The sequence below is a fragment of the Trachurus japonicus genome, chromosome 4 (assembly GCF_045865225.1).
Source record: "Trachurus japonicus isolate A0001 chromosome 4, Traja_1.0".
Lineage (NCBI taxonomy): Eukaryota > Metazoa > Chordata > Actinopteri > Carangiformes > Carangidae > Trachurus > Trachurus japonicus.
Window position 1 is genome coordinate 30,481,660 of NC_140910.1, and position 10,646 is coordinate 30,492,305.

General features: G+C 42.4%; 1 protein-coding gene across 1 annotated transcript in view; it reads left to right on the top strand.

Moving 5' to 3' along the window:
- Positions 1 to 317: 317 nt before the first annotated feature.
- The window catches only part of LOC146989172 (thiamine transporter 1-like), a 22,085-nt gene continuing 11,756 nt past the window's right edge, over positions 318 to 10,646 (top strand). Inside the window, exons 1-3 of the mRNA XM_085775292.1 lie at positions 318 to 500; positions 7,971 to 8,497; positions 10,406 to 10,626. Of these exons, the coding sequence (XP_085631418.1) occupies positions 318 to 500; positions 7,971 to 8,497; positions 10,406 to 10,626 (931 nt within the window). The remainder of the gene's footprint in view (positions 501 to 7,970; positions 8,498 to 10,405; positions 10,627 to 10,646) is intronic.

Below are 10,646 nucleotides of genomic sequence, written 5' to 3' on the forward strand. Positions count from 1 at the left end.
AACGAGGGTGTTTTTGTATATAAAGACAGAGGAGGAGACAGTATTTATTATGGGCTGCTGGAGGAGGCCCCCGGGGGCCCCACCACCTCATATTTCATCTTAATGTGTCTTCACTCACCGCTACGGCCAGGAAAACTTCAGCAGGAGGAGGAGGAGGAGGAAGAGGAGGAAGAGGAGGAAGAGCAGCGGGCCAAGCAGGTGACTGTGTGTTCACCTTGGCCTTATCTGGGGCCGTTTCCATATCTCCACAGATTAAACTGCCTGAATTAGACGGCGCTCTCTCTGCGGACGTGGTGAGACGTCCCAACGGAGGAACCATGGGTTTTCTGTGCTGGAGTGGGGAGCGGTGTTGCCGTGGCAGCGGCGGCGGCGGTGGCAGTGGGTGGGTGGGCCCCACTCTGCTGCTCTGCATCTACGGTTTCTGCTCCATGATGAGGCCCGTGGAGCCGTTCCTGACCGAGTTCCTCACCGGGACCTGGAAGAACCTGACCACGGAGCAGGTGAGGCACCGAGCTGGGAAATGAGATACGTGATAAGAGCTTTAAAGGGATAGTTCAACATCTTTGGCAAATTGGCCCATTGCCATAATCCCTATAGTCATAGCAGTACTGTAGGTTCGTTACCTTTAATTGTCGGTGCAAGCTATTTTTAGAACGGTGGAGCAGAGCCGTGAGCTGCTCAGAGCTACGCTATATGGAGGCTCATGGGATTTCTTGGTTTCTCTCATCAAACTCATCAAGACAGAGTTGTTTTAGAGGTAAATTCATGCAAAACTACTGATGCGCGTTGCCTTCAGGGACAGTTTTTTATCAAGCAGTCTGTGTATTTACCTCTAAGCTCACAGCTCTGCTCCGCCATTCTAAAAATAGCTTGCACTGACAAATAAAGGTAACAAGCCTACTCCTAAAACTATAGGGATTATGGCAATGGGCCAATTTGCCAAAAATGTTGAACTATCCCTTTAAAGTGATGGAAGTGTGAAAGGTTGTTAGATTTCATGTGTTGTTTATGTCTTTAATTTAAATCTTCCTGAAAAATGTAAAGTTTTGTTGTGATCATTGTGGAAATCATTGATTATTCAGCAGGTTTTCTTCAGAAAAAGCACTAGAATATGTGGGGTGTTTTTATGCAATTTAATTTTTTGCGATTAAATTGGGAATTTGCTAAAAAAAAAAAAAAAGTTCTCACCACTGTACTCACACATTGCTCTCACTAGTTTGGTTTATTTGTTGTCATTGCATAAGAGCATATGCAGCAAAACTAATATCTTCCTGTGATAAGCAGCAGACTACATCAGAAAGTGCAGGGAACATTTAGGTTCTCATCTTTTTTTATTTCAAAACTTAATAAGATTAATAATAACAATGGCTTTGATTTATGTAACGCTTTACAGAAACCATTATTCATCATACCACATTCACATCCCTGGTGTCATTCATCTTTTCGTGCGAGGCGATGGCTTTTTACGTCACGTAATATGTCACTTCATAACGTTCCCAAGACTGAGTGAAGTACAGTAAATATGTAGCCTAACATTTTTCAACTTTCTGCAAATATAAAAGTGACTTTATTGCAACAAAACTGCAGGGATTATGAAGTCATGCAAGCCCCATTTTGCACGGAAATCAGTGAATTGCATTTTCCTGGAGGGACTGTAAATGACATGTAACTGAATCATGTTTGGTTTCCGGGTCCATTATAGCTTAAATGGTGTTTTCATATTTCTAATGAGATTTTAATGGTTACACGCAGGTAAATATAAAATATTTATATGTCAATATAATTAGGCTACATGCCATTTTAAATGAATCTTTAATTACAGTATCTGTTCATCATGTGCAGCATATAGAGACGGTGAAGCCTCCTGAGCCCGGAGCCTCTTCCAGCTTTTTGTTTCTGTCCTTTCTTTGACCTGTGAGGGAAAGAAAAGCTGAAGTGAGATCTGAAAAGAACACGTTTGAATCCCCTGTAGTGGCTCCAGTGCTCATTACACCTGACAATATGAGCAGACCATAATGTATACTTTGCGATTCTACAGTAGCTTCATGCTCGGCTGGGCTGATGGTGACTGGAGCTAAAAAAAAAAAAACACGCTGCACACAGTTTGTGAGTCTGTCTTCTGTCAACACTTCCAGTCGTCGTTTTAAACTCTTATCACGGCGGGAGTCGGCTCAACATGGAGCCGTCGAGGCGTCGAGCTCAAACACAAATGACATGTTGTTTAGATTTGGAAGGTGTTTACAGCCGCTCCGGTGGGAGGCTGTGTGACCTGCAACTCCTCACTTTCCTCTTGTGTGCAGCTGCTGCAGAGGCGCCGAGCTGAAGAAGAAGAAAAACCAGCGTTTAAATTGTGAATCCTGGTTCCAGAAAGTATTTTAGATATCTCTCCTGGTTCATTGCCACATTTTAAAATTCAAGCTGCATGGTGTGGAGTGTTTACACTGGGAAAAACATCATTAATTCTTACATAATGCTAAAATATTTTTCCATTTCTTGAACGCTGCTTGAATGTGTCGAAAACAATGCATTGATTTTTAGTGGAATTATAGGGACACGACTCTTAAGGACAATAAAATCCAAAACAAACAGATTAAAAATAAATAAATAAAAAACAGCTTCTCTCTGAAGCCTTAAGCAGAATCCCTTCTTTGGCAAACATGAATGCACAAGTCAAATTTAACAACGATCTGACACTGTTGGTGTTGTTTATGATGTTTTTGCAGAACAAGCTGGATTTGTCACGTTGTATTCATGCATTCCTGCACAATATATTTAAAGGTGCATTGTGTAGGAATTACTCCCATCTAGCGTTGTGGTTGTATATCGCAAGCAACTCAATCGTATTTTTCATGCTGCATTCACGTGAAATTGGGCAGACGGCAGACGGACGACAGCCGCTGCACGTAACGGCATAAACAAGCCTTTCTTTCTTTCTTTACTTTATTTCGATCATGTAAACGACAATGTAAAAAAAATAAGAAAAATAAGATAAAATAATAATATAATAAGGAAATAAGTGAACAGCAAAAATGTATACACAAAAAAGTAACATCTCATAAGCAACGCAGTTTACATGAGCGAAAAGGAGTAGGAAGAAGTATAAACTTATCTAATCCTACCCCTATAATGTCTATAATGCCTCTATGTAAACAAGTTGTCAGCATGAGGCAAAACAATACACGTGACAATATGTTGTCATGGCAATGTTGTATTGTTTACCTGACCCACGTTTTACCGGCTTTCTCTCGACTTCTGTGACTAAAATGACATCTGGTTTGTTACCGACAGCCATCTGCCCGACTGCAGGTGAATGCAGCATCAGTGTAACGCTCCGTTCCTCCTCACTGCGTTACCACGGTGACTTTTCACAGACGCCACCTCGACCTGAGCCGACAGCTCCGGTGTCTCCGCTGAGTTTCCGTGGTTTCCTAGCGTCACGCTGCCACTGAACGTAAAAACATGGCGACACCACATGGCAGCCAGCACCGAGCTTACCCGCTCCATGTAGATATGAATGATATGAACGGCTAATTCAGAGCTGAAAGGAACACTTCAGTTTGTTGATGGGGGTGATTACTGATTAATGAAAAACAGACTTTTGAACCAAATAATCGATTTTCCTGAATAGATAACAGGAGAAGTTACACAATGTCCCTTTAAGTTCAGGACAAAATCACACACAACCAGAGAAGGAGACCAACAACAGAGTGGTGTTGAATTCAGAGTTTGGCTCCACAGTGTCACGGCTCAGCGGTGGCATTAAGATGAAACTAGATGGGGTCCTTCACACCTCAGCAATGACAATCACTTTGTGATGCACGAGGCACGGTGGAGGATGCTTTGTTCACACAAATTACAGCAGCTACACTCAAGGTGCACTCATTTGATGCTCAACCATGTATGATGCAAATTACCTTTTCTACTTGTGGTCCTGAATGGCTTCTTAGATTTTTTTTTTTTTTTTTATGGAGTTGTACAAATTAACAAAGTTTGTGACCAAAGTGCGAACTCCTGACACGTTCTTCATCCTGTTACAACCGATATCAACGAAGAAGAGCGAGGGAGGCCTACCACCATATGATAATTTCTAATTATGGTGAAAAAAACAACAAACCATGTCCACCTTTGGCAACAAGTGTCACCAAAGATAACAAACCTGAGATCTTCAAGATTTCTATTTTAAGATTGACTTTTAATTAATAACGTGGTTTTAGCTAGCTGGGCTAACGCTAGACCACATCTCAATCTCATTTGAGATTGGGTATGGGTCTGGGAAAGGTGTATTCCTCTAAACATAATTGGACAGATCAATAAGATGACATCTGCAGAGCAATGGAAAATGTGTATATGGTTGTTGTAGTTTTGCAGGAGCAATGGTGCCTAAAGACTTCTGACTGGTGTCTGCAGCCAGTCCACCAACTTTACATTAGCTGCTTTTCTCAGGCCACAGGCTTTGAATTCATGACACCTGGTAGGAAACCGAGCATCAAACCCCTAAGATACCAAGGACTGAGTGGTTTCAAAATGGTTCAATCCAGATAAGGCACTGTGGAACAAATGCATATGGGGAAAATGGCAAAAAGTTCAAAAAGTATTAGCTACTAAGTCCAAAAGGTAACAAAACACAATGTTACAACTCTACGTCAAAAAGGTCAAACAAAAATCTAGTCTAAATATCAGAACAATACATTAAAAAAGCTAAAAAGACTGATAGAACCAGCAGTCCTTAGAGAACTCCACAACTCAGATCCATGAAACAGTCCAAAACCCAAAGATAATACCAGACACTAAACAGAAGTAGACTCACAAAGATTACAACAAACCAAACCAAGAAACAGGGTTTACACTGTGAAACCATCGAACAATAGAAACAGTTGTGTGAAAAACAATACACACAAAACACTCAATGGCTCCATCTAGTGGCCAGAAAAACAAAGCTGCTAGACATTGTTACTCTGACGTCGCCACTTATGTAAAAAATAAAATAAAAAAATGTTTGTGATTGGTTCCCCAGTTTTCAGGGAGTTGGAAGTCGCCTCAGCAACTTCTTCTCCAGACCCGACCAACGTCATTATGAACAACTCCACCAACAACACTAATAATAAAAGCCTCTGACTGTGTGGAGGTGTAATTAGTGGATGTAAACACAGAGAACAGATGTAATCAACAGAACAAATGTTTATCCTAATGAGGGGTTTGGGTTCCTGTTAGACACTGTAACTTATATATATTATATATAAATATTAAGACAGGAAATAAATACCTACAACAAACCTACTTCAGATAACTGCTGTCATCCATAAACATGACCCTGAAGGAGGCTGTAGATGTAGAATGGCTGCTGCCATAAAAAAAAACATGGTGGAATATTATTTCAGTCGAGCTGACTTGAGCACAACAACAACTTAATGACTCCAACAGTTTAAGAACCATATTTGATTAAAGGGGAGATGTTATGGAAATATAACTTTTGAAGGCTCTTAAACATATATTTGGGTGTTTGCCTTCTGGCCCCCAAAATGTTAGAATTGACAAAAAAAATCTGTAATTTGCATGTTGAAATCCATGCGGTTTTACAAGCTGTTCCCTCAGTTGACAATGATGTCATTAGTTTTTGAATTGGCGGGGCAAGCAGTGGTTCATTTGCATTTAAAGGGACAGACAGTGAAACCAGCCGTTCTGAACAGAGCAGTTTTGAGAGGATGAGAAGAGCTGAGATGTTTGATCCTTGGAGTATTTTGACCAAAGCATGTCACAGACATGTCTTTAAGACACCTGGGAACTATTTTAATTTGTAGAAAAGGGGCAGAATATGTCTCTTTTAAAGGTATAGTTCAACATTTTGGCAAATCGGCCCATTGCCATATATAGTCATAGCAGTAGGTTCGCTGCCTTTATTTGTCGGTGCAAGCTATTTTTAGAACGGCGGAGCAGAGCCGTGAGCTGCTCAGAGCTACGCTACGGAGGCTTTGGTTTCCCTCATCAAACTCATCAAATACACAATCCAACAACTCCAAAAGTTTTTCATCAAGCAGTCTCTGTATTTCCCTCTAAAACAACTCTGTCTGGTAACGTTCTGTTATTATCTCATAGCGTGGTGAATGTGCAGGTCACAACTTGTCCACCAGAGCGTTTTGTTGTTGAGTTGTTGGATTGTGTATTTGATGAGTTTGATGAAGGGAAACCAAGAAATCCCCTGAGCCTCCGTAGCGTAGCTCTGAGCAGCTCACGGCTCTGCTCCGCCGTTCTGAAAATAGCTTGCACCGACAATTAAAGGTAACAAACATACTGCTATGACTATACACGAATTCGGTGAGCGATTTGTGTATGCCGCCATCTTGCGGCGGCGCCATTGCTGCTACGTCAGTCATAGTAAACTGATTCTCTATGACAGCATCATAAATAGGCTGCATTTGTGATGTTTAGTGCCCCCCAGTAACTGATTAAGGTATCTCACATGAATACCAATATTAATTTAGGAATTAATCATTTGTTTGAGCGATTAGCAGGAAAGATTAGAGTAACAGGGAGATAAGAGACTGTATCATAAACAATATAACATACCGGTACGTTATGCGTGCTGACGTTAGCAAGCCAGCAGCGGGATATTTAATCATGTGGACAGGCTACATGAATAAAAACAACAACTTGTGCTTTGTTTTAGATATTCAAGAACATTTTATTGATCAGCTGGCCTCCGATGATCAGAAAAAACGTCAATTACAGTTCTCCGATTTATGGTCAAAATTACCTGAGCTCCGGATGGGTCGGACATATTTTACACCAGCTTTTAGACGACCATCACATCATATTGAAGGGATCAGTGAGACATTCACAGACCATCCACTTTTACCACGATGTGAAGGTAACGGTGAGAAGGGAGAGTAGCCAGGTTGTACAGGTCAGCTGTGACTGCGTCGCTGGCGGCGGCTGCTGCTGCTGCTGCTGCTGACACGCTGTATGTAACGTTACGGTCTAAACACGGACACTCCTCCTGAAGTAAGGGGCTGTTATGTGTTTTGCTGATATTAGAGCAGTCGAGGATGGCACATGTCCTCCCAGCCTTCCTAGACATATTTACAGAAGAGAAAAGGTCCACTTCTTGGCGATGGCATTCAAATGCCCGCTTCGCGCACAGAACCCATCGCTGCCTGACTGGGAGCTGTCACCGCAGTAATGGCGGCTGCAGGGGTGTAGATCCGATGCCAGGATTGGGGGGGACACAAAGGTGATTTTTTTTTTTTTACCCATATAGAACTCATACCATGCCGCCATAAATCACAACTCTGCAAAGTCTCGGCATATCATTCAAAAAGTACTGCACAGGGAATCATTTATTGTGCTTACCTTTCTTGTTTATTTGTCCTAAACAGCCAACAGCGAGTATCACTGCTGTTATATTAGTAAATTATAATTTAAAGGGTCTCGGACATGTAATGTCTACTCGCGTTCTTATCTTTCGCCTCCCACCGACCCTCCCAGATCCCCAATTCTTCTCACCATCTTCCTTTTCCCCCAGTGTATGGAACTTTATGCACGATTAATTGATATGGATGAATATCAAAATATGAAGCCATAAGATTGAGGGGGTTGTTTTTTTAAAGCCTGCTGATGTCATCAGCGTCTGTGTAAGAAACTACCCGTTCATCTGCATCGTAGTGGAGGAGACCAGAGGTGGGATGTGGAGTCAGAAATATTTTTGTCAAACATTATTTGTTCCACCATTTCAATCATTTCTTTTTAGATGTGAAGAATGTGAAGTCTGAAAATACATTTGTTAAATTTTGAATAGTTTGGGGTATTTTTATTGGGGGGGACAATTCATGTTTTTCAGAAATTGGGGGGGACATGTCCCCCCCGTCCCCCCCGGGATCTGCACCCATGGGCGGCTGCTCTACTAACGGTTATTTTGCCAAATTTGTGTATAGGGATTATGGCAATGACCATGTGTCTCCTCCGTCCTCCCCCAGGTGAGCAGACAGGTGTTCCCCGTGTGGACCTACTCCAGCCTCGTCCTCCTCGTCCCCATCCTCTTGGTGACGGACGTCCTACGGTACAAGCCGGTCATCGTCCTCCAGGGCGTCTCCTACTTCGCCTCCTTCCTCCTGCTGCTGGTTGCCCCTGGCGTCCGCTCGGCCCAGCTGGCTCTCTTCATCTACAGCATCGCCACGGCAGCGGACGTGGCGTACTTCTCCTACATCTACATGGTGGTCCAGGCCAGACACTATCAGAGGGCCACCGGCTACGTGCGGGCGGCCATCTTGCTGGGGTACTCTGTGGGGGGGCTGCTGGGTCAGCTGCTCCTCTCCCTGGGGGGGGCGTCCTTGTACAGCTTAGCGTTTGTGACTCTCGTCTCTGTTGCCGTGGCGCTGATAACCTCCTTCTTCCTGCCCATGCCCAAGACCTCTTTATTTCTTAACGGAGTCATTTCTGTTTCTGCACAACAGAGCGAGGACGCCCGGGACTCGCAGGAATGTGAAGACCCTTACACATTCAGGTAACTCAGTAGCCTACCTGAGGAGGAAAGACTATGCACATTATTTAATTTAACCTTCCTCTGGTGTTCGGGTCACCAGTGACCCGTTTTCAAGTTTTAAATGCATAGAAGTACCACATACATTTGTTTATAGAATCAAGACTTTTTGACTTTGTCAGGAACCTCTATTTAAACAAAATAAAACATTTTTGTTTTTTCACAAAGTTCTAAAATGCTCTGGTAAAAAATTGTTACATTTGTGGTGTTCAGGCCAATTTTGACCCGGTTATAATGATAAGAACAATAATTGCAGTTAAAATTGAAATCACAAGTGCAAAACAACCTTTTCATGGATAAGGAAGCCTAACAACATAACCAAGAGATGAGAAACAAATGGGATGATAAATAATTGTTTTTAGTGTGTTTTACAGCTGATTGAAGACTCAGGTCAAAACTGACCCTAACACCATAGATGGGAGCAGAAAGCTAAGAGGAAGGTTCAATTGAAGCCAAGGGTCATATAAAAGGCCCAGGGGCCCACACCCAAAAATATTAAAACCAATATTTGCATGGATAAGGAAGCCTAACAATGTAACCAAGAGAAGAAAAACAAATTGGATGAAAAAAAAATGTATTTAGTGTATTTTACAGCTGAGCCGAAACACTATAGATGGCAGTAAAAAGCTAACACAAGACGAAGGTTAAAGAAAAGAAAATTGAATTTGAGCCTGCTGTGGGTCTTAACATTAGTGTAATAACTCATCTATCAGACGATGTAGGCCAAACTTTGTGCAAAATTCTATTTTAGAGTAAATCCGGGATGAAAGTGTGGTATTTTTTTTCCCCATTGGATAACGCAGGCGCACGAATTATGCATCACGTTGCTCACGATTCATCAGCCACTGATATTGGACCCATCATCCGTCAATCAAACGTCTGAGACACACACACATACACACACACACGGAGCTCGTTTTCCTTACTCGGGTTAACGCGTGCGGCAATTCATGGAAACAGGACAAACGGCCACTTTTAAATGTATTTGAGGATGAACTGCATTTTGTGTTTCATTGTCCGTTATATGACGAAGCCAGGCAGTTTTTGTTTCAGAAAATGCAAAATGTGAAGCCTGAGCTGTTTTGGGTTGATGATGATGAGGTAAAGTTGGAATGGTTCTTCAGAAAACAAGTCTTTACTATAGCTACTTTCATAAAAAAGTGCCTGGTCAATAAGAAAAAGTGAACTATTTATGTGAATTCCATGTGGTTTTTGTTTTGTCTGTCCTCTGACGATTTTGTATGTTGTCTAAATATGAAATGTGTCTTGTAAGCCCTTATCCACAAGTTACCGAACGTGATCTATGGCCAAAACAGGAAGCCGGTTTTGGTGGAATTGTACGTTACGTTTCCATGGTTTTCAGTCGTTGTCATAGTTGCGGTAAACGCATGGATCTATTAACGCTGGCTTTTAAGTTAACACGGATGTCAATTTGTGTGATATCCATTGATAAAAACTGGTGTGATGATCCATGCGTTTTACAGATTTTCATTGAAAAAAAAAGAAAAAAGAATCCATGCATTTACCGCGACTACCGAAACCATGGAAACGTAAACTTAAGATTCCACCGGAAGAGCAAAACCAGCTTACGTTTTTGACGTTTGGAAAAAGGTTGATAGGCTGGGCGCCTTAATTGGTGCATGACACTTAAAGAGGCCGTTTCTTTGGGTCTGTTCACAACAATGTATGTTGTAAATCTCTGGGCAGGGCTATGGGCTGGCGTTGCTAACGGGAGGAGTGCAGAGAGTCTTCTACTGCAATTAAAGTACTTAGGGGCTATTTGTAGATCATACAACCCCACTTTAAAAAAATGCTACTATCCCTTTAAATAAATATACATTCATTCATTCATTCATTCATTCATTCATTCAGGTCGGCTGCAAGGCATGCTGGGAGGTTGATGGGGAGGCTGCTGCGGGACTGCAAGGCGTGTTATTCCTCCGTGGCGTTGCTCTTCTTCTGCATGTGGGCGGCTGCGGGCCGCTGCGGCTTCTACCAGGTGACGGGCTACGTGCAGCTGCTCTGGGTTCACGTGCAGCCGCACACCGTCACGGCCTACAACGGAGGCGTGGACGCCATCAGCACGCTAACAGGTGACTGTGTTCATTTCATT